Below are 25,107 nucleotides of genomic sequence, written 5' to 3'. Positions count from 1 at the left end.
GGGCGGGGCCGGATCCGAGAAGTGCCGGTTGGAGCCGGTACTTCGCGCTGCGCTGCCGGCTCCCTCGCGAAAGGAGCGCGCGGGCGGGCTGGTCACGCCAGGCCAGGCGGGAGGAGAGGCGGCGTGGTGCGGCCAGGCCAGGTAAGCGAGGGGTGGCTGTTGCCGCTGACAGGTGCCCCGCTATCCCGGCACGGGAGGGATGGAAGGAGGGGGAGTGAGCGGTGGGCAGGACGGAGCGAGGCTTTTCTGAGGTCAGTGCGCGGCTGGCCCTCACTGCCGCCGGGAGGTCGCCCCCACGCTTCCCGCCTCCCTGAGGGGCCGGGGTGCCTCCCCCGCCACACCTGCGGGAGCGGAGGGCGCGGCCCGGTGAACCTGTGCGGCGGCCACCCCTTCCCTCGGCGGCGCTCTGCAGCGGGGCCGCTCACCTGCCCGCCTCCCCGCAGGGCCGGGGCGTGGGAGGAACCGACGCGGGCGCTGGAGCGAGTCTGTGCCTGGCCCGGAGCCTGACGGCCGCCCCGGTCCTGTGCGGGTGGGGCTCGGAAGAAAACCGTTTTCTGATTTGCGTAACCGATATTTACACGTGTCCTCAAGTGACCCGGGGCACTACATGGTCGCCTGGGGCTTCCTTCCTCTCGCCTGGGCTCGGCGCGGCCGGGCGGCAGCTGCCACCGCGCGGCCCTAGGTGCGGCGGCACCTGCCCTCGAGCAAATGGCAGGCGGCTGCCGAGTCCCAACTTCTCCGAAAGGGAGAGAAGACTTAAACTCAGCGTTGAGGCCTGACAGTACTGTGTGTGAAAAAAGAAGCATCGTCGTCTTTGTTGTTCTCTTCCTTTCCTCTGTCTTGCCAACGCGTTTCTTGTCCCCAGCAAGACGGTGTTCTTGTACCAAGGGGTTTCTTACATGGTAGCTTTTACTTGTATCCTTGCCGAGTTGTTTTAGTGATGTAAGGCTTCCTTTGTGCCAATCTGTTCTGTGGTGAAATTGAGGCAGCTTCCTAGCTTCAATTAAGAATTTGTCTGTGGTGAATACTGCAATTAACCAGATCTGTAGGAGTGATTAAAGCAGACTTCCCTAAAGCTTAATTTTATATGAAGATTGTCATTAATTATGCTGATCAGGTAAAGTGTGTTTGAATTGGCATCTAGTGCGGTCATTTAAAACAACACATTTAAGGTGGCGCTACAATAAACTAGGAGCTATGTGGTCACTTGCAGTTTTAAGCGTTTAAGTTTTATGTTCTGCTGACTCCCAGCTTTCCTTGTCTGTTTGCTGAAGTGTTAAGGCATTAATTACTTCCTGGTGTGCCAGAATTCTTCCTTATGTACCTTCCTAGCAGAGGGCAACAGATCAGGGCTCATTGATTTATCTTGTTTCAGCCCTTAAACTTTCAAGGGGTGGGAGGAAGCCCATAAGGCTCAAGTGTTGAAATCTTACAGTATATCTCTTGTAGAATTTATTATGTACTGCCTAAGTATATTGTGTGTGTTTTCTTTACTCTGAGTAACTCATCTGACCATGTGGGGAATAGAAGAGTTATCCAAAGTAGTGCTTCTCTTCAGTATCTGTGGTGCTGAGCAGGGCAAGGGACATGAAATGAGAGCACAAAGGAGAACGACTGTAGCAGAGAACCAATAGTTAGGATAGGGTACAGGTTTTCTTAAGGTTTTCTCCCAGGGTTTAAAACATTCTGTTGTAGCTAGATAACAATGTTTATCACAGAGTTTATATTAGCATATATTTTTACATTCTACTGAATTTTACATGAGTGCAATGTAACTGAGTTTCAACTTCAGTAGGATTCATGTAACTTAGAAATTTGCAGTACTAACATGCTTGTTCCCTTGCACTCTTGAGAGAAGAGAGTTGCTGATCTGACACTTTAATTTTTTTTTTCTTTTTCCAGGAAAATAGGATTCTCATGGGGAGAAAAAGAAAATTGCCTTTTGTTTCTTGCAAGATACCAATACAGCTGCTCTTTGAAGTTGATGAAAGCATGTTGAGTAAATTTTAGAGGGGGACCAACAATGCTAAAGAAACATCCATCGGTATTTCAGCATTGTAAAATGAGCTTTGTAGAGTAGTATGTTACCACCAAATCAGTGTTTTTGTAATGGATTTCTGGAGAGGAGTTTGAGGGGGAAATCTTGTGTTCCTTTAGCTGCTACTGTGCCTGTTCTGCCTGAGGTGCTACAGGTAGCGAAAAGAGGCTGTGGCACTAGTAATACTACTTCCACTTACAATACCGACTGCTAAAGCTGTAAAGCTTTACTCAGCTAGGATTAGAAATGGATATTTTATGTGACTAAGGGGATAAGGTGCAGTTTATACTGGTCTCTATGTTGCCTATCTAAATGTTTCACAGTGCTGTCTCTATTGTGTGCACTAACCTGTGGGCTGTGTTTGTCTTTTCTGTAGGCATCCTTGTAACAGCTGTTCAGCTGTTGTCTTGCAAATAGTGTTAGTCTGCCAGTTGCTCTTGCAGTTAGTCTTTTTAAAGATAAATTAGAAGTCTGTGCTGTGATTATGAAGATACTTGGTTCAGAAACCATGGGTAGCCGTGTAGAACGATGAGGAATGTAAAGCGGAATTAATATTCTAATATTTAAATATGCTGTCATTTTAATGTTTAAGTGGTATAGATTATATGTTGGTTTAGCAACATATAATCTATTATTAATTTGCTAATAGTTAACTAATATGCTTTATTATTCTTAACTGGTGACAAGCTGTGGTATGCCTTGTCTAATACATGTTTGTATCCTGTATGGAGTGAAGTCAGAGCCACACATCACAAACCTGTAACTGTGCTTTCTGAGAGCTGGCAAATCTAGCTGGGAGGCTGTGGCCTGCAGTTTGTTAACCCTACCGCTACCATGTGGGCAGTCAGCCTCATTAATGTCAGATAGCTTGTTAAGAATCATGTGGTCTTAAGTTATTAATAACTAAACTGCATTTTTATATGAACTATCTTGTGTATACATTCCAATTAGAGTTTTACCAGACTTGGTAAGCGGGCTTCAGTTTATTGTAGTTGTGCTTGGGTTTGCTGATTCTTTTCCCCAAGAGTTGTTAGTGTGCTACAAACTAGTTCTGGATTTAATTTCTAGCTCGTTGAAATCAAACTGTAATTCAATATTGAACTAAAGATTCATAATACTTATGAATAGTTTCCCCAATTATTTGATTTAAACTTACTGATATGAAAAGGCTGTACTTTCTAGTATAGTACATTGGAAAGAAGGCAGATGATGCAGCTCTCAAGAAAGCTTTTGCAAATGCGGTTTGAGCTATAGTGCTGGCACACCCTACTCCAGTGTATACCCGAGGGGATTCTAGGGCCTTTCAACAATCAGAAGGGAATTGTGGAGAAAACTCATAATGGAATATCTTGAATTTAATTCTCAATGGTGCCATTCTGTTTCAAAATAGTGTCTTCACACACCCTGAATTAAATTATGTTAGTGCATTTCCATCAAAAGTACACACCTTCTCAGTATGTTCTGATACTGTAAACTGGAATGCAATTTTTGATACTGAAATTGAGAATTTAGTTGATTGTGAGAATAAAAATGCCAGTAAGGGATCCAGTGATACCAATAAAGAAAATGGTAGTAACACAATCTGGTTTTGTTGCTGCTAATTGTTAGTAGGCTTAGACATTGTTATCATACTTTGGTATTTTGGGAGATACTAGTTTGAGTTGTGGTTTTAGTTTACTATGGAAACAAAATTTTAGTTTTGTGGCACAGCAGCTACAAAACTATGGTCATATAGTTTACTCAGGCTTAATTAAACTGAGGTTGATTTTAAAGCTCTCACTTAAAACCCCAGGAAATGTACCCCTGATTTCCCGAATGTTATTGCCTTAGTTTTCTGGGGAAAATATTGGTATTCTATGAATAGTTCAGGTTGTCAAATATTTATTCAGATATTTTCTGGTAGCTAAAGTTCATCTACGTGCAAATGTAAAGGTCTACTGAGCTGGAATTTAAGAACTGCAAATTTAGACTCTAATGCTAGAGTATTTATCCTTTAATTTTTTTCCATCTGAATGAAAGCAAAATCTTGATGTGCATTTGTTGTGTAATCCAAAATATTTGAAGAAGGGATGGCATTTGAAAAGTTTTAACTAAAACCTGTCTGTTTCTAGGCTGTGTTTAAATTAACAAGATAAAGTATCACTTCCAACCTATGCCAATGGAAGTGTGAAAATTATTATTACTTTGCCAGTGCCTTTGCAGTACAGGAAAACTGTTTTCTAAGTAAATGTTTTTTATTAAACATTAACGTTGTTTGAGTCAATGTCATTGCAAAGTTAGTATTTAAAGTCAGGAAAGCACCAAAACATTACTTAATTGAAGTGAGACGGGATATGTCAATACTCAAGTGCTTTACTGAACTGGAGTAGTTAAAAGTAGTGTCTGCTTTCCTTCAAACTATTATTCAGTTTCTTACAAATATGGGGCTGGAGATTTTTTACTTCAAAGTTCGTAATTGATTCAGGTGATGATAAAACCTTGACTCTTGTTTTTGAAGTTATTAAACTCGGCTTCATACTAAAAAGTGTTTTTCTTGTAGTACTGCTATCTGGAAAAACTTGCCAGTTGTTTGGTCTCCTCTCAGCCTACTCAAAAAAGAAATTTTGTGTAGTAGAAGACTATGTTGCACAGCATACTTGGACTTGATGGAGGTATAAAGTGTGAATATAGGTGCAAAGCTAACTTGGTGTTTGTTCAAGAAACCGTGAGATTACTGCAGGTTTACTGTAGCATTCAAGTCTGATCGCTTGTACGTGGTTCTGAAACTTAGCGTTGTTCTAGGAGGTACTTCTGATAAACATAACCCCGCTTTTAGCTGTCATGACTACATGCATATGTGCAGTTCTCAAGCTGTAGACGTGTGTTTAGGCATTGATATGTAATTTGTACATACACTATTACACAGTATGTGCAGTGTGAAATTTGTCCTTTGGTCCTTTCATTTTATTAATAGAAAAGATGATGTAGCTGGTTGCTATTAATAAATACATAATGTAGAGTAATATGAACAGTAAGATATTTAAGAGATTGAGGTGATTATACGGACAGCGTGCTCCCTGCTGGAAGATTAGTAAAACCTATTCCATTTCATTTCAGGTGAGTTTGTATTTGACTGCAGAGTTTCACAAGTTTGTTTTTGTGGGTTTTTTGTTTGGTTGGCTGTGGGTTGTTGTTGTTGTTGGTTGGTTTTTTTACTTTGGAGTGGGGTCATTCTTTAAATATATTACAAGATGGGTTTCAGGAGAGTTTGCACACAGAAAGAGTGCCTGAGTCTGAATCAGATGTAAATTGGAAATGTATCTATTCCCATAATTTTATTCTGGATGTTTAGACCAAACATCTAGAATCAAGTGTTTCAACTTATCAGGCTGGCTTTCAAGAGTAAGTATCTGTCCTGTTAAACAAAATGAAAAGCTGCTGCTTTTGAGAAGAGATACAAGCCACTGCTGATAATCTGAATCAGCTTTCCAGTGTCAGAACTAATAGAGTGAAATCAGATGTGTTTCTGTGTTGCTGCACTGATAATTATATTTTCCTAGATGGAGTTAAATTATTCTCTGTGGTCTATGGAAGTAATAATATTTCCTTCTGGAAAGTTCTTCATGAAACTTATGCAGCATAAGGAAAACTTAACTGTTTTGTGATCATTCTTAAATCTTGTAGCTAAATTTGTGTGTGGTAATAATTATTTTGCAGAGACAGAATGTATTTGGTATATATTTTTGATTTGTGACCTCACTTGATGTTTCTGTTTGTTCTCAACATCTGTTATCCTGATAGGACACTGTTCAGTCTCAGCAGTCCATAAACATTGAAAAAATATCAGTTTCCTTTTTAGGCCAAACGTTGGAATTTTAACTTATTGTACTGGAAAACTGTTCATAGTTTAGAAACATAAAAATGATTCTAGCTAGAATAAGGAATATAAGTACAAATTCATATTTCTGAGATTAGGCAAAGGTGATAACTACCTGACCAGTTTTAGGAAAAGTAATAGCACGTGTGCTTCCAGCTCTCAGAACCTGTAGTATAATCTAGAATAGTCTCTCTGATTACCTAGTAAGAAGCTAAGTGTTATTACTGTAAAATGTTGCTCATTTAAATACTTTATGAAAAATAGGAAAAACATTACCATGATTTTACAGTTGAGGAATTTGAGGTATAGAGAAATAAAATTATTTGCATAGAGCTATTCAGCTGTCAGAGATAAACTTCCTTATTAACTGGATTGGGTATGGTTATTGTATTGGAAAGTAATGTTTGAGCTAGGAAAATAATGTAGAATGGAGGTTCTGAATATCTAAAAACATTGGATTTCAGAACTCTGGTCTCTGCAAAACTAGCAGGACTTGCTGTGGTATGAAGAATGTTGACCCCTTCTATCTTTGTTTAAATGCAGTGCTGTTGAATTCCTTGTAGGACCTTTATGAAGAAGTATCAAATCAGAATATGAGCATGCTTTAGTTAATATATCAGTACATATGGTATTACATGACCATATAGTGAATTATGTTGATAGCCTAGTTATAGCAGCATGATATCCTGTGGACTACAAAATTGACCCAAATGCTTACCTAACTTCTTAAGTAGGATTTGTAGCCCACTCTGTTCTGCTGTGACAGCAGCAGTCCTGGTGGTACTTGAGAAATTCATTCAGAGCTAGTTCAGGAGTGTGGGCGTACTCCAAGGCAGCTCTTCCTGAGAATATTTTCTTATTTAAGAGTTGTTTCCAGTGAGGTTACAGGAGTTGTCTTGGCTATTTCAAGGGTATATGTCCATTTATGACTTTATTGAAAAGTACACTGAAAGTGGAAGAGCATGTATGAGCAATTCCTGCCTTTTCCCAAAGAAAGAGTATGTTTTGTTAAATAATTATAACTTTTACACTGCTGGCTCTCTTGTGCTGCTCTTGAAGACTGAAGATAATAAACTATACTATACTTAAAGAATCTGCTAGTAGAGAAACCTTGTAGCAATATTCTCCATTGTTATCTTCCTCTGCTTTGCTTTCTGGTGTCCTGAGTATAGCAGCACAATGAATGGACATCGTGAGTATCTGTCTGACTTCTGGGAACTAAGGGGATTAAAATTATCTATTGTAGTACTTATCTTGGTATGCAGAATTAAATAGATACCATTGAGGCTTCCTTTAGAATGCTGGAGGGATACTACTGATACCATTGTCTTATGGTTATGTATTCGTATTTCTCAGCATGAGAAAGACCCAAGAATGTGGTTACGAGGAAGAAAAAAGGCATTATAAGTGAGCTTGAAAATCTAATTTCATGCAGTTGGAAGGTGTCTGACTCTGTTAGCTATGTTAGTACTGGGAGGAAGGAGTTGATATAATCTTGTGTAAGATGGTTTCTGGGAGAGCTATAAAAGGTACAGCATGCCACAGATATCATTCCCAGGCTAGACATTTTGAGATTGCTTTTGGTGTAGTCTTCCTTTCTTAGGAAAGAATAGGTGAAGAACCACGGAGACTTTTCATACTTGATGGTCCAAACTTGCTCTAAGGTTTCTTTGGAACTTGGAAGTAAGGACTGTTTGTAGTATTGGTGTACTATTTCTGTTCTCAGTGTTGCCATACTGATTTTAAAACCTATTTGGGGGATGGGGGAACAACAAAGGAGGCCTGTTCTTTTAGGTATCACTTAAGAGTGTAATCTGTGCCACTTCCCTGATACCTTCCATGACACCTTTGAGCTGGATTGTTTGACAGCATGGCATGCCTGCAGTCATCTCTAGAGAGAGTTGTCTCCTCCCACACTGGTTTGAATAAGCATTAGCTGAGCACAGATGGACTATGTACTTCTGTCCTGAGAAGGCAGATGCATTTCCCATACTGTTCTATCCCCTCCTCTCCACCCCCAGTATATTCTCATTCCTCTTTTTCTTATGCTAGAAAGCCCACTTCCTTTAGTCTACTTTCTTAAGAGTCACCATCCTCTGAGCATTGTTACTCTTGCAGTTCTGATTGTGGGTTTGTTGGCTTTTTCTAATTGGGATGATAATGCTCTTTAGGCATCCAGATTAGGTTTGTACAGGGATAGTGCCGCTATCAGCCACAAGTATTTTCTTGGGTATTACTGGAGGACAGCTTTTGCTACTCTTAGGGCTACATCGTTGGTGGCACATTCCTCCTAGAAAAGGATTAGTCCAGGTAGGGTGTTCCCTCTCTTCTTTTGATTGCTTCCAACAAATGACTCAAAAGTTAAAGCAAAAAAACTGTTGTTTGCACACTTGAACATTTTTTACATGTTCCTAGTGCTGCAGTCCCTGTAAGTGTTAAATCTAATTTTTATCTAGACTACCTTTTCTTTGTTCAACATGGCCTATGACTTGTCTCCATTTCTATTAATTACTTGTAATTTTTGTGAAACTGCCAGCTTTGTCTCAGCTGGTATAGAATGGAGTCACTCTGGAAATTATTTTCTGTAACCTAGATTCAATCTCTTAGACTTGGCTTGTTTAGAAAACCATTTACTTTATCAAAGAAATGCACCTACTTGGTCTGGCAAGCTCTGTTTCATTTTTACTTCTATAACTTGAGCACCATATTTTTTGAAAGGAAAAAACAAATGGATTTGTAACAAGACTTGTTTACTTCTTTAAATATATATGAAGTTCATGATTGTATGTTTGTTGGGTCTGTGATAGCATGAGCCACTCAGGGGTGGTGATGATGATTTGAGTACATTGCTGTGGGTAATGTAGTCTAGTATCTCAGTGCTCTCACAATCCCTTTTTCACAAATCCACTAACACTAACATTTCATTAAAAAGGTAGGTTTGTCTACGAGGAGATAACTGATACATGCTTTGAATGTGCTTGGCTTCAAATCTATTCATAAAAAATACAAAAAATCTGTTGTACTGCTTGCATGCTGATTCTGCTTGTGTACCTGTCCTCCTCCTTTGAGACTTAACATGAACTGACTTTCTGTTGCATTAAACTGTATACTTCATTATGGACTGTCTAATGCCAAGCTTAAATACAATTCTTTGGGCTCTTAGAAGTGTATAGATACTTTAGAAGTAGTAGGAATTCATGCCCTCTCCTACTTTTTATTCAATACTAAAGTTTTTGTTTACTTGAAAGTGTTACAGGGCCAAAAAAGGGGGAAAGGAGGCTGTCAGAAGATAGTGCTTCACTTTAAATACTAACCTTTTTGAAAATGAATGAGATGTGATCAGACTGTATTGTGCCATATGACAGATATTTGGGACTTGTTCTTTGTTTTGTTTTGTTGGGCCCCTGTTTTTACTTCATGAGAATTTCAGAAGTTAACTTCTGGAAGACAATCTATATGGTTTGTGTTTTGCACCAAGAGGTGCTGGTCCATGATGATCTCGGTAAGAAAGGTACTCAGGCTCTGTACAGTATTACTTAAAATGCTTTTTATTGGATTTGACACTGAAGAAAGAAAAGTATAGATAATCTTACATCCCTTTAGAAGCTGGGAACATGAGTTGTACAGCATAAAATGATCCTTCAATCCTTGTGCAGACCCTGTCTGTAGAAAGGGTTACCTCATTTTGATCATTCAAGCTATTACAGAATTTTCTTACAAGAAAACAACTCTGTGTATCGTTTCTCTGTCAACCAGGAAAGATGTTCAAAGGAGAACTTGCCACACTTCTTGATAAAGACAAGGATGTGCAGGTGGTGTAATCACTGGTATCAAGTGGGAGCTGCCTGCAGACTCCTCCATTATGAGCTGGCTAAATCTATCCTGTGGCCAAGCGGTCTGCACAGCGCAGGCCTGGGCCAGTTAACTAGTCAGAGTGGACCACTTACACCTCAATGTGCCACAGTCTTCTGGTCAGCACTACTACAGTTTTCTCTCTTCTTTTTTTAAAAGCCTAATGGAACTCATTCCAGTTATTTTTTTATCTGTTAATGGATTTTGCTACGTTTCTTTAGGAATTGCCAAAAAACTCGTGAGGACAGAGCTATTTTTTAGTGGGTAAATACCAATGTGGAGTTTTGGCAGTCTTTTTCTATTTATAATTTCCTTTTTAAAGTGGAATATGTGAAATGTACAACTGTTTGAAGAAATGCAAATTAATGGAGCGTATTAAAAAAAATCTGCTTTCTAAAAAGAGTGCTAGAGTCTCCAGTGAGAGTGCTAATTAAATAAGTTAAATTATTTGTTAAATATTAGGGTGAAACAAAATTTGTCTCTAAGTGAATTTACTCTTTGGATTCTTAGTATAACCAATACTAAGCACTCTTCTAAACAGGTGCTTGTTTTGATATTTGTAATCAGTATTTTAGATGTTAATACATCTCTGAATTTTAAGTTAATGTATTTTTGTAGTTAAAGAGAATTAAAGGGATGAGAACAAAAGATGAAAATAAATCCATGGTCTGGCAAGGCTACTACAGCTTGGCTGCAGGTTTATCTTAAAGCATCCTCAAGAAAAGAGGACTATAGTACTTGTCTGTGTCGTTAAAGTTCTTCCTCTGTCATGCTTCTATCATCACCTGATATAACCTTAATTATTATTTTTAAATGCATTTCTGAGTTTGAAAATAGTGCTGGGACACTAAAACTGTAGAAACTGTTGCTTACTAGAAATGTTCAGATTTGATTCAGACTCTGGATTCTCCTTGGTTTGGTAGGGATCTTAGGAAGCACCATGACTATAAATGAAGCGATATTTGCCCAGAATGTAGACAGTTTGCTTTCGAAGAGATTATGTGCAAAACAAAGCTGGCCTACCTTTCATTTCACTTTTGGTTTTTTACTGTTAGTTTGCTTGCCTGTTTAACTCTGAAACATACTTGTTCAGAAACCTAGGTTTGTACCTGCTTGTCAGTTTTTCTGCATTTTGTTTTGCAGTGTGTTTTGTGTAAGCTTCTTGTCTCACCTACTGTCTATGTGATCTTCAACTTGGTTTTGAACTGAATATTTTTCTTGCTAGTACAGGCCTTTCTTGGAGCATAGGTTATGACCTTCTGTTTTAGCTAGAACACAATCCTTAGCACCTTGAACTTAACTTGAGGAAAGGGCTGGAGAAAGTGCTTTTACTAGTCAAAGTATGTATGTCTGAATATGAATTTGTATTTAAAATTGCTCTCCAGGCTAGACTAGTATGAAATAAAAGGCACATTTAACATACCTTTTAAATACATATCTTGTAATATAACTTTATTAGAGTTTAACTCTCAAAATAGTTGACTTGGTTTCTCCCTCCCATCCTCTATTGAGAATTAGGCTCAAGTAACTTCACACACTTGGGCAGACCTCGCTGGTGTGATTCATTATCAAGTGGCGTACAGGTATGTAACTTTACCTATGCAACCAGAATGTTTGAAGATGATCCATCTCCCTAGTGAGTCTTTGACCAGTGGCATATTTTACTACCAAAGCTTAATTCTTTGCTGGCCTTTCTTGAATAGAGAAAAGGCTTAATACTTGCATATTGATGGCATTTAACGGGAAGGTACCTTAATATGGCACAGGGAAGACAATGGTCTTTTCTGGAGTGCTGCAGGCATAGGTTAGAAATGCATAATGTAGCATGTCTAGTCCTGCACAGTCAGATTTCAACAGTAAGTTTTGTGCTTAAAAGTAAATCAAATTGGAATAAAGCTTATTTTCAATTTGATTAGACCGCAAGATAAAGTATTTCTCTTGCATTAAGTGTACCAGAAAAAGGAAGTAATAGGATAAAGATGGGTATTCTGAGTTTAGGTGAAACTGCCTTTAAGATGTTTTTTTCACCTATTCTAAGGCCTTTTGTGCTGAACCTAGGAGTGTTCAAGCTTTTGGGTAGTCAAGCAAACTATTTAAAATACACTCGCTTTGCTGTACTCTAGTTTTCTCAGCTTCCTGAAGGTATGGTAGTGCTGGGTAGTAGTTGCTTAATTTTCTGAGACTTCTTATCAGCTTATGTGCTGTGCAGTTAACTCTGAAGCAGTAGCAGAGTAACCCATGTAAGGTAAAAATATAACTATAGCTTAACTTACTAAATTTCAAACTAAAAATGTTTACAAATTTTTTCCCCAGAAATTATTGAGCTACATAGTCTTACGTAAGCAGTCTTCTCCAAAGAGCAAGGACTGCTTCTTAAACAGCATAAGACTTTGCTATTACTGTTCCACATCTTATGTTCAGCAGAACTGTCTTGAAAGCAGGAGTGTTTAAAAAAGGCAAGGCCTCTAGCTGATCCAGACACAGATGGTTGAGATTGTGTGTAGCTGTAATTATGGTCTTTGATTGTTTGGAAGGGACTTTAGGCCTTTAATTGTTTGAAAGGTTGATATGGAAAACTTGGAACAATGTTAGTGTAGTCTTGAACATCCTTTGCTTGAGGAATGTGCTGGTTATTTTAGAGTGTGGGAATGTTTTCAGGTTTATTTTAAATACAAAAGGATAATCATTTATACATATTTAATTATCACCTGTGACCTTCTTCAGAAGGAACTGGAAAGAAGCTTTGTCTAATCTTATTTGTGTGTTGTTCTGCATTCAGTGGATACATATCCAAAAATACAGTCCCCCTGAAAAAGATCTTACAACTGAATCTGCATGTGCACACAAGTGGTCAAAGTACAGATTCTGAAAGACCATATATCAAATGTAGTGCTTGAATTGAATAGTCAATAGGAGGCTTAAAAAAGGGAGAGGCAGTCATCTGAACACATCTGCTTAGAGTATGTATGGCAGTATCATTCTTTATGAAGTCAGACCTGCCCCAGAACTCTTGCAGTACCTGGCTTTTTGTTTTTTAGGGAACACTTGAAAAAGGAAATGGTAGCATGCCAACAGAAGGAGAAGTTTTAGCCAGGAAAGATGTGGTTTGGGTGGGGGTGGGGGGACAGGTAAAGCTTTTACTTTTTTTTGCCTTTGAGGAAAACGAGGGTTTACTTGCAAGTGGAGGTTCAGGCTGTGCATGTGAGACCATAAGCAGGTACTAGGAATCCCACAGGAGAGTTTCAAAACTGCCTATTAAGGAAAATTGATTGTTTGTTTAGTTTTTTTTATTGAACTTAATTTTGCATCCAAAACTTCAGGAGAAAAGGGATACATTTAAACTAGCTAGAAGCTAAGTTGGTACTGTAGTTCAGGAATCACTTTTGATAGAAAATCGATAAAACGCATCTACTTAGTATATCAGCATCTCCTCATCTCAGGTGAGAAGCATATCATGCTGTTGGAATAACAGCATGAGTCTAAAGAGTTTGGCTGAAAACTTAATGGCTGTGTTTGTCTGAGGGGGAGGGGGGGAAAAAGCAAGATAAAGGGACCACTGGAATACCTGTCAAAGTATGCTTTAGTTGTATAAGTCTATTTTGATTAACTTAGTGTGTCATAAACACCAGATGAATAGTTAAGGCTACACTGGTTTTGTTGATTGTTTAAAAATAAAACAAAGCCTCCTGTCAGGTATTGGCTTTTTGTAGCCCATTGTCCTTTGGGGAGGACAAGCAAGGCACTTATCTTGCTGCAGAGCCATCCCTAACTAAATATGCCTACAATCATGTAAGCAGTGACCAAATGAGAGCAATCTTTTGGGGGGGGGGGTGTCTGATGCTGATAGATAATATTTCTCAAAATTATTGCCTTTTATTCATATTCTGGATATGTTTTTATTGATCAGACTTATAAGTCTTGAAGTAACTAAAAATTGCCTAGATATTAGTGATCTTTATTAACTTTATTTTTCTGGCCTGTGGCCCAGCACTGGTCTGGGGTAACTCTTCTGAAGTCATCACTTAGCCTGGGGCTAAACTTCTGTCTCTCATCTTCTAAGAAAGATTGCCAATTGAATTAGGCCACTTTGAAAAGCTTTTATGGCTTTGATATGGGTTGAAAGCTGATGGAGATAAGATTTATCAAACCCATTACAGTTTAGCGTTATTCCATTTGATTGGTCACTCTTGGCATACAGATAGGATTTGAAAGAAAACTGTCTTTAGCAAAATTATCATTAATAATTCACATGTTTATTTTACATTTGTATATACTGTGTACTTCTCTGATAAGCTTTATTTCATATATACATATATATATAGAGAGAGAATTGTAATGAATACACACACTTCATTGGAAGGTTTCAAAAAATAGTCATTGACAAGACCAGAGTTTAAGTATTTTAAATACTTAATACTGTGACACTTGCTTTCTGCTAGAAAGTGTTCTAAAACTGCAGCAAGAAGGTAGCCTTTTTTCTGGGATATGTGATAGGGACTAACAACTTTCCACTTCAAGGCAGGGAAGTGATGAAGCATTTTATAGAAACAGACCTTACAAAATTACATGGGTCTGTGCATCTTTGAGTTCTCAATCTTTATAAAAACAAAGCACTTTGAGCATTATGGCATTGTTTGAAGGTGTACTGGGTTATGCATATTATCAAGTATACCAATATGTTTTTAATAGAATTGGCTTAAGTTCCATTTTCTGTTTTTCTTTCTGTAACTTTTAAAGAAAATACTTTAACTGTTTTATTGTACTCTGAATTCTGTCCCTTATACTCAACAAGAACCTTATTCCCCAGAATAGGTCTGTTATCAGGAGAGTGGTGTTCTTTGTATAAAAGTGCAAAGTACATATGTTCATTTTTAAGTTGTGTTACTTGTAATTTTCTTTAATAAGCATTTAGTTATATAAAACATTCTTAAAATGTTAGTATCTGCCCAAGTCCCTGATGAGGTTTCCATGTTTGTCAGGAAAATAACTGCTCCCATCCTCATGCTAATTAGACCTTTCACACTATTTTAAACTCTCAGCCAGTTCAGTGATCACTCTTTGCCTTTTCAAATGTTTTTCTTTGTTAAAAATATGCTATTTGTACCTTTTGCTCTTACTTTGTTGAATCATTCTCTTAGCCTGCTCTTTACAACCCTAATAGGGGTCCCAAGTCTTTCATTTTTGTGACAAAGTTCAAGTGAGAAGAATTGACTGGTTTTAATTCTAGGTTGGAAATGACAACAATACTTTTGATTTTTCTGTCTACATTCAAATCAAGCATATTTGGCTTGAGTTGAGATACGATCCACATATTCTTTGCAGAATGAAAGCTTTGGTTTGGGTTTAGTACCTTTTTGTGCTGATATACTTACAAATTTATATTCAAACCCCAAAGAATTGTACTGAAAGAACTCATTTAAAAGGTATCTACAGATGTGGTTTTTGCACGTTGAGCTGGAGTGATTGAAGAAATTGCTATTTCTTAGCTATGGTTAGAGCATCTCAGCTGCAGGACTAGTAACTTTATGTAAATGCAAAAAGGTTTGAGCTTAAATGGCTTTTAGTGCTTAGAAGGGAGCAATGACAAAGGCCATTACTTTATCTCTGCTTTAGGAAAAACAACTTTCAGATGGTGACCAAGTAAATAATTTGACAGGGGTGGCATCTCAAATTATTCTAATGAGATCTTGTAGATTTAGTTAGATATTTTGCTCATTAAATGTTGGATCTTTAAAACACTGCTGTGGAAGGAGTAAGAACTGTTGTTCTAATACAGTTATTGGAGTCCAAATATTTCATCATCTGATGACAATTTATTTTCTTTTCAGGAGTGTATTGTAACCATCCTGTCCTCCTTCAGCTGCTTTCCCTTGAGTGGGCCTGGTAAGTTTCTACATTCTATTAAAAGTAGCCATGTGAATACAAGGATTACCTTATTTTTGGCTATTCTTCTCCCTTCAAATGTGAATGTGGAGTAAGAATAAGGTTCTGCTTTAGTTCAGCTGTTGTTTGTCTTGTTATAACAGCTTGTCAGCTCTATTTAGAATTGAAGTGTCCACTACCAATATATTATGAATATGAGCTAGCTGTGTGCCCAGGTGGCCAAGACGACCAGTAGCATCCTGGCTTATATCCGAAATAGTGTGGCCAGCAGGACTAGAGAAGTCCCCCTGTACTCAGCACTGGTGAGGCTGCACCTCGAGTACTGGGTTCAGTTTTGGGCCCCTCACTACAAGAAAGACATGAGGTGCTGGAGTGTGCCCAGAGAAGGGCAACAAAGCTGGTGAAGGGTCTAGAGCACAAGTCCTGTGAGGAGCGGCTGAGGGAACTGGGGTTGTTTAGTCTGGAGAAAAGGAGGCTGAAGGGAGACCTTATTGCTCTCTACAACTACCTGAAAAGAGATTGTAGTGAGGTGGCGGTGGTCTCTTGTCCCAAGTAACAAGTGATAAGACAAGAGGAAATGGCATGTGCCAGGGGAAGTTTAGATTGGGTATTAGGAAAAACTTCTTCACCAAAAGGGTTGTCAAGCACTGGAACAAGCTGTCTAGGGAAGTGGTGGAGTCACCACCCCTGGAAGTATTTAAAAGACATGTAGATGTGGTGCTTAGGGATGTGGTTTAATGGTGGACTTGACAGTGCTAGGTTAATGGTTGGACTTGATGATCTTAAAGGTCTTTTCTAACCTAAACAATTCTATGATTTTATGATTAAGAAAAATACAGAAAATCCCCATTGCTTCATATCTATACTGTTAGCAAACCTTATACTAAGTTTTCTCCAAAGCTGGCAGTGTCTGTAGTATTGCCATTGACACTGGATAGTTTATTAATTTGTTTCAAGATGTAAAATATGGGCCTCTGTTCTTGAGAAACTTGGCTTTCTGTCAAACTTTGATATACCAAAGTTATGACTGAATTCTACTTCTTGAAGTCTTGCATGTTGCATATTTTATTTTTAGTTATTATTTGGCAAAAACAAATAATTACTTGTCAGTTGAAATAGGGCTAGCTGTAGGTGGTTTCTGGTTTTTGTGTTGATGTGACTGCAAAACTTTGACTTCACATTCTACATGATCATGTCTGACTATGTTCTGTTCCATTTCATGTAGCTGTAGGAATGCGGAACTTAATGGATCCTGATGTCTGCAATAAGGCTGTAGTTCTAATGAAAGCTGAAATGTTTGCTCTTTATTTAGGTGAGGCCATTAAAAATAAAGTATATTCAATGTTTTCTCCATCCAGAATGAAGACAAATGTAAAGATGGCATGTCCAAGGAATTTTAAAAGGTGTAGACCTCCTGACTGAGCAGCACTGTGTATTTTGTACTCTTTTAAAAAGTAAGTATGAATCAGACCTATGCTGCTGGGGGTTAAGTGTTCCATTTTTATGTATGTGACAATATCAGACAGTAACAAGTTGTGTTAGCTTCATTTTCATTCTGTTGGTATGCTTAAATCTCTTGATGGGAAAAGATGGGGAATTATGTAATGCAAAACTGCTCTTTTGAGAATTTTTATGTATTCTTTATTCTTTAATTGGGTAGAATGATTTGATCTAGTAGAAAATTCTAAATTACAAGAGCCATCATTAATATAGAGCTCTGATTTTTGATTTCTTTATAAATGAGAAATCACTTGTGCTATGTAAGTTTAGGGCAGTGGTGAAGGACTGCTAGTAATATATCAGACACTTCTTTAACTTATACCTGCTTGTTACTTCTACTTGAGCAATACTTAGATGTTTGGTGAAAACATACTTTCTCCTAATCTCTGATGCTAGTTTCACTCTTCATTTAAATTTTTGCATTCCAAGTAACTTCCCTTTAAAATAAATGATGGCTACATGCCAGGAGTTCTTGGATCCTTTTGCTATGCTCTGGATGCTAGGCCAAATGTTACACATATTTAAAACTGAAAACAGTAATAAGCTTCAAGTGTTTAATGGTGAGATAAATTGTCTTTAACAATTCTCTAAGGATGTCTTTTCTTTTTTTTTCTCTACCAGCTGCTGTTCTCTCACAGGTGAAAGTCATGATCACGCTAACAGAACTCAAATACTTAGCAGATGCCCAGTCATCCTACCACATACTAAAGCCATGGTGGGATGTCTTCTGGTATTACCTCACCATGATAATGCTGCTAGTTGCTGTGCTTGCTGGGGCTCTCCAGCTTACTCAAACCAGAGTATTGTGTTGTCTTCCTTGCAAGCTAGAATTTGACAATCATTGTGCCGTGCCTTGGGATTTAGTTAAAGCCAACCTTAACATGTCAGCTAGTTCTACAGCACAGATAATCATCCCGCTTAAAATCCAGAATGATCTCCATCGGCAGCAATATTCCTATATTGATGCAGTATGTTACGAAAGACAGCTTCACTGGTTTGCCAAATTTTTTCCATACCTAGTGCTTCTGCATACCTTTATTTTTGCAGCTTGCAGTAATTTCTGGCTTTACTACCCTAGTACAAGTTCCAGGCTTGAGCACTTTGTAGCCATTCTTCAGAAGTGTTTCGATTCTCCATGGACAACCCGTGCCCTCTCAGAAACAGTTGCCGAGCAGTCCGTGAGGAAGTTGCCAATAGCCAAATCAAAAGCAGTCATTTCATCACCTGGGAGTTCAGTAGATATAGGGGCCAGCAGACAGTCCCTGCCATATTCGCAACCTGGCTTGGAAACAACTGGAAGAGAAAATTCCTCAAGTGTTCTTGACAAAAAAGAAGGGGAACAAGCTAAAGCTATATTTGAAAAAGTGAAGAAATTCAGAGTACATGTTGAAGAGAAGGATGTCATATATACAGTGTATATGAAACAAATTATAGTAAAAGTCATTGTATTTGTAATAATAATTATTTATGTCCCCTACTATTTATCATTTATTACACTTGAAATTGATTGTGTAGTTAATGTTCAAGCCTTTACAGGCTATAAAAGGTACCAGTGTGTTTATTCGCTAGCAGAAATTTTTAAAGTTTTGGCTTCATTTTATGTTGTTTTAGTGATCTTCTATGGCTTAACTTGTACTTATAGTTTGTGGTGGATGTTGAGAAGTTCACTTAAGCAATATTCTTTTGAGAAGCTGAGAGAGAAAAGTAATTACAGTGATATACCTGATGTAAAGAATGACTTTGCATTTATTCTCCACTTAGCAGATCAGTACGATCCTCTTTATTCCCAGCGATTCTCAATATTCCTGTCTGATTTGAGTGAAAACAAACTGAAACAGATAAATCTTAACAATGAATGGTCAGTGGAAAAACTGAAAAATAAACTAGTACGCAATTCCCAAGACAAGATTGAACTTCACCTTTTCATGTTAAATGGTCTTCCAGACAGTGTCTTTGAACTGACAGAAATAGAAGTTCTAAGCCTGGAACTTATTCCTGAAGCCAAACTTCCTTCAGCTGTGACCCAGCTAGTCAATCTCAAAGAACTCAATGTTTATCATTCATCACTAACTATGGATTATCCAGCAGTTGGCTTTTTAGAAGAAAATCTAAAAACATTGCGCCTGAAATCTAGTGAGATGGGAAGAATTCCATTTTGGGTCTTTCATCTGAAAAACCTACAAGAATTGTGCTTAACAGGATATTTCATGCTAGATCATCACAACTCTATATACAACGAAAGCTTTCAGGGGCTAAAAAATCTGAGATCAATTCACTTAAAAAACAACCTTTCCCGTATACCTCAAGTGGTTACAGATCTTCTGCCTTCTTTACAACACTTGTCTATCAACAATGAGGGAAACAAACTGATAGTGCTAAATAACCTGAAGAAGCTGGTAAACCTGAGAACCTTGGAATTAATCTGCTGTGATTTAGAGCGCATTCCCCATTCCATTTTTACCCTAAACAATTTGCATGCAATTGACTTAAAAGAGAATAATCTCAGAACAGTGGAAGAAATAATTAGTTTTCAACATCTTAAGAACCTTTCTTGCTTAAAATTGTGGCACAACAGTATTTCCTATGTCCCAGTGCAGATTGGTGCATTATCAAACCTGGAACAATTGTATCTAAACTATAATAATATTAAAAATGTTCCATTGCAGCTATTTCTTTGTAAAAAATTACACTATTTGGATCTTAGCTATAATAAGCTAACCTCCATCCCTGAAGAAATCAGTTATCTGACCAATCTGCAGTACTTGGCTTTGACAAAAAACCATGTAAGTAGAACTTTGAATTGCTAATGAAGTCAATATTTGATTTTTTTTTTAACCTACCATTTCTTCTGGAGCAGCCTCTGGTTCAAAATGCTTTTGTGGTGGTATGATTCAAGTAAACCCAGTAAAGCTGAAAAAAGGGGTGGTGCTTGTTTAATTACTAGAACTTTGGTATCATCAAAGCTTGTGTAATACTGAGTAAGTACTAACCTGGTCTGTAGCAGCTTAAGGGCTCTGATCCAGAGATAGTATAGGTTAGGGTGGCTGTAGAAATTTATCTTTCCCTGCAGCTGGCTATCCTATATAGTATTTTAATGGAAGTGAACAGTTCTAAATTTTTATCCTAAAATGGCAAACCGAAAACTGTAGTGAATCAACAGCTAGTTAATGAGCAGCTCAGTTGTCTTAGTAGAGGGAAATAGTTATAGCTGCGTCATCAGCAGTGCTATACTGTCTGGCTCGTTAGCGTGTGGTCCAGGCTTGTGACTTAAGACTTCTTCTGAGGTTTATAATTGGTTTTGGATGTTATATGTCAGTAGTGTGGACCAGGACTAACTTACTCCTGTACTGCACAGGTAACTACTTGTACAGGTTTCACAACACAGGAGCTGCTAATGTGTCTCCACAGACTCTGTGTTTGTTCTTCATTAAGTGATTCTTAGGAGACAGTAGCCTATTTATCTCCCCTGCCACCTGCACACATTTTTACGTACTACTGTGCATGCGTGCATGTATATACTCCCCACCGCATGCTTATGTCTTGCTTGCCCGTAGCTAAGCACCTTCACAACAAAACAGGTATATAAAACCATTGTAGCATTCTCAAGCACTTTCTTGCATAATGGTAGAAGCATTACAATTTTCCCTTTCCTTAGCCTTCCATAAACTAAGAGGGTTTTTTACACTAACATAAAACTGAAATGTCAAGACATGCAGCTGCATGTAGGCTAACAGCTTCCAACATACATTATTTTTGTTCTGTTCTTTCCTTTTTCTAGATTGAAATGCTGCCTGATGGATTATTTCAGTGCAAAAAGCTGCAATTTCTTCTTCTGGGAAATAACAGCCTGATGAATTTGTCCCCTTGTGTGGGTCAGCTACTGAATCTTGTTCAATTAGAGCTTGTTGGAAACTATCTTGAATCACTTCCTGCTGAACTGGAAGAATGTCAGTTCTTAAGGCGGAATAGTCTAATTGTAGAAGAAAGGTTGTTAAAAACACTTCCACCTCGTGTAAGAGAGCGTTTGCAGGCATGCTCAGATAAGTGCTAAGTTTACAATTAAACTCTACATCATTGCATTCTATAAGCCTTTTGCTTAATATCTCTCTAAAGATCTGTATAGGTGGAAAGAAATAAAGGAGAGAGAACAGTTTACAAATCAGTCTTAAAATTAAATGCATTGAACTGAGTTGATTGTATTGGAAAAGAAAAATTTATTTAGATCGGAACAAAAAATGTAACCTTTAACAGGTAATCATATGTTGGAAAAATCTGAAATATGAATTGTTGGTTGGGTTCTACTGGTTGAAATAATTCAGTTAAATGTTTATGACAGTATTGAAATGGAGTAGTTAATTGCCTGGCTGTAGTGAGAGTGTATATACTTTTTTTCCTATGGGAATTTTTTTCTGTTGATAGTGATAACTTTAAACAGTTTCCTCCTGCTGTATGAGGTCTAAGAACTGTCTGGAATTAGTTTCTAAATATGAACTCTTCACTAACTTAGAATATGTTAAATTAAGAGTTTAAACTATTTGAGCAATTCAATTGCATGGGGTATACCGAAAGTAATTTTTCAACATACCTTAATTTTTAAAGCTTTTGAGAAATACTGAACATTAATTCTATAATTGCGGAAGATGTAATTTGAATCTTGTTATTAAAACCAGTTGGACAATAATATCTGAAAGCAGTTTCAGTATTTTATCTTAAATAGTAAATACAAAATTAATTGTTGCCTAGAAATTTGGAGGAATCAGAAGAATCTGAAGTAACTGTTATGCGCGTATACTAGACAACAAATCTTACGGTACTGATCTTCATAGATAATGATGGCAAACGGAATGCAATAGAGTTGCAAAGGTGTCTTCTGTATGTTGTGAGCATCCCAGGTGTTAGTGTAGTGTATGTTGCTGTTTAACATTTTTATAACTTCTCATTACTGACTGCCTCAGTGCTTTTTCTCCACACCCAGTTACTGTATTTTGGTAGCTGGGGACAGGATGAAGGAGGTTTGTATTAACAGGGAGAGAAAGATGCAGTTAAACCAAATAATCATACAGCTTGTAAGCACTTGAGAGGGAAAAACAGGAAGCATTATAAACTTTGCCTCTCCTAGGGATGTAATAATTTAATAAATTATAGTGGTGGAATGAGCTTTTATGCCATCCTTAATACTTGCAAAACTGGATGGAAATAAAATGGTTCCTGACTTCATTCTTCTGTGCGCTGTTTTATTGTATTTGAAGTCTTAACTCTCATGATGTTTGTCATGTTCACTGAAGTTCTGCCCCGGGGGGGCGGGGGAAGCATGCTTTCAAAAACCATATTTGAAAACTTTTTGTAGTATATTCAAGTTTTCAAAACCAATCTCAAATATGGGTTAAATAGATGAGGTAAACTGTGCTCTTAATGACTTTGTGTTCATCAAGTGTGCTAACCTTACATGCCAGTTTGTAATAACAAATCATCACAGATAAACCAGTTTTAGTACTAGACTACTTCTAGTCGTGCTCCCATTTCAATGCCACTTCTGGAGAGTAAGGTTTATTTTGAATGAAAATGCCAAACCCAAGTCTGATCAACATGGAAGTAGGAGATGTCTCTGCAGTAGCAGTGCAAGAGGTGCATGTTTATTCACTGTACTGGTGGCATTCCAAAGACCTTTGTAGTTAGAGCACTTTTCTCAGGGAACCAAAATGTGATGTAACTATTACTTTGTATGTAGTTCTAGAAATGTTTAGTGTAAACTGATTAGTTGTGCTTATGTGCAGACCAGTGCTGTTGGAACAGTCTTTCATAGCGTCTGTATGTAGATCTTCAAAACTCTACTTTCAACTGATTTTGAGTTGTATAATAGTTCTGTAGGAATTGACATGGTTCACAGACAGAGCTAGTTCTGATAGATGTGACTAAACCAGAGTACACTGATTTGCACCCCTGTGGCAAGCGTTTTGTTAATAATTGCAATAGATCTGTCAGGACTTCATAACAACATTGAAGAACACTTTGTGCCAGAATTTGACACACAAGACTTGCAGTCTAGTAATTTTTAAAAGATTAAGCAAGCATTTTCTTCAAAGCTTTTTTCCTAAATTGGAAAGCTGTATTGTAAAAGTTAAATAAGCAACTAACTGACTTGGCCAATCAACTTTTTAGCAGTGCATCTGTCCTTTTCCGTAATCAAAAAAACTGATGGAGGTGAATGATCTTAAATGTGCATTTTGTGCTAGTTCTGTCAGAGTGAAATAACAGAAGTAACCTGGGGAAAGGTACCTAATTTCTAAAACGTGTAACCTCAAAGGATTTGAGGAAACACTAAGAAAAGCCTAAGAATATAAATACTGTTTTATAGGTTAAATGGGTTACATATTTTGGAGACTTTAATACTTTTTCACTCTGCACCCCTTCAAGAGGGTTGGATTTTTCAACTGCATGTTTGGGTGTTTATAAAACACCCAGACAAAAGCCAGAAAGTTTAAAGGCTAGAATCTCTAGCCTTGCTTTCAGACCACAGTGTGCCTTTATTATCCATTTTGTACCGTGAAACCCAATCCTAGTGCTTGGAATTGAGGGTGGAGACAATTATAACTCTGCATTTCTTTAATTCACTTCAGCCATGACCTTAATATTAAATATTTCTTGAAAATGAGGGAATTTGCAGTGAATCGATATACAAATCCACTGTCATAAACTTTATACAAATAAGTATTGTTGGCATCTCATCTTTGTATTAAACAGTCACTTCCAATCAAAAAAAAGCTTTTCAACTTGTTTTGGTGTTGTACTGTGTTTCAAACTTTGTATTGTGACCTTCCGTATCATGAACATTTTTTGAAAAATTAAATTTTTTTGCATTACAATTCTCTGAACTGTTCTTTATTTTGCATATGAGAGATCGCGTTTAATGCAAAGCTCAAGTCTGCTTCTAGCTATCTGTACCTATGTGCCAGCAGGTATATCTTCCACAGGAAAGTGTGAAGATAATGAACAGCAGTGGGAAATGAACACTATGCTCCATATCAAAGCAGTACTTGTGTTCTGGGTAGGAGAGAAGCTCCTGTGTTAATTAGAACTAGGCTTCCATCTTAATTGTTTTCCAAGTCTCCCACTTTAATTTTCGTAAGCTGAGTAAATGTTGAACACAGCCTGGAATTCTACTGGGAGAAGCAAGATGACAATGATTCTCTTCCCAGCTTGGCACATACAGCTGTCATGCAGCTAAACTGCCAAAAATAATGCTGTTTGTAGTAAATCATGAATGTGTTTCAAGTATTGCACATTGTGTTATCTCAAAGATCTCATTTCTCTTGAAATGTGAGATGATACCTGATAGCTTTTTGTGGGAACCTGGGTTTGGCTCCATGTTTTGAAGATAAGGGAAAAAACCAAATATGCAAGTAATGTTATGTATTCAAGTGCTAGCTTCCTATTTTTCAAAATAAGAACCTTCCTAGCAAGTTTTACAGAACTGTGGACCTTTCTTCTTGAAGATGAAATTAAATAACTAATAAAAATTACCTGTGGTTTACCTGTTTTAAGGTGGTAGTGTTAGTAAAACAAGGCAGATGATGATTCTTAAAGCTGTTGTTCCATGCTCCTACAGATCCATGTATTTTGTTTTCATGACAACTTATTGTATCTCTCTTGATTTACATCATGCTAACAAACTTCCTTGGTATGTAGACTTTCCATCTTCAAGAATGTGACCTGAAGTTCATTCTGTAATCACTTCTAATAAGTGACTCTTTCTCTTTTCCATTTCCACCCCAATAAATGCTCTGAATATAGAGAGCAATATAGGAGCAACTGAAGAATTCTACTAGCAAATACATGGCTGAAAATCCTGAAAGATTTGCAATCCTATGGATTGTTTATATCAAGGATTTTACAGAACTTTTGGTATTTCTGGAGATGAGGAATTGATCAAGCTCTCACACTTTATTTGGCCTTCTTGGGTTGGTGAGTCCCTCAAATG

The 25,107-nt window shown here is 37.7% G+C and overlaps 1 protein-coding gene across 3 annotated transcripts; it reads left to right on the top strand.

Annotated features, from left to right (window-relative positions):
- LRRC8B (leucine rich repeat containing 8 VRAC subunit B) lies at positions 1-23,992 on the top strand. 3 transcript variants are annotated; one of them, XM_054834031.1, is made up of 6 exons: positions 8-141; positions 11,265-11,329; positions 15,575-15,629; positions 16,988-17,083; positions 17,751-19,912; positions 20,908-23,992. In XM_054834031.1, exons 5-6 carry the CDS (start codon positions 17,777-17,779, stop codon positions 21,178-21,180), a joined length of 2,409 nt encoding a protein of 802 aa, XP_054690006.1. In that variant the 5' UTR covers positions 8-141; positions 11,265-11,329; positions 15,575-15,629; positions 16,988-17,083; positions 17,751-17,776; the 3' UTR covers positions 21,181-23,992. The 3 variants fall into 3 exon arrangements, with proteins under 3 accessions (XP_054690005.1, XP_054690006.1, XP_054690007.1); XM_054834032.1 differs by lacking the exon at positions 8-141 and adding an exon at positions 2,011-2,044 and having other exon boundaries at positions 11,259-11,329; XM_054834030.1 differs by lacking the exon at positions 11,265-11,329 and having other exon boundaries at positions 1-141.
- The last annotated feature ends 1,115 nt before the right edge of the window (positions 23,993-25,107 follow it).

Source organism: Grus americana, chromosome 8 (assembly GCF_028858705.1).
Source record: "Grus americana isolate bGruAme1 chromosome 8, bGruAme1.mat, whole genome shotgun sequence".
In the NCBI taxonomy this organism is placed as follows: domain Eukaryota; kingdom Metazoa; phylum Chordata; class Aves; order Gruiformes; family Gruidae; genus Grus; species Grus americana.
The sequence above is the reverse complement of the archived record's forward strand: the minus strand, read 5'-3'. Positions and strand labels throughout refer to the sequence as shown.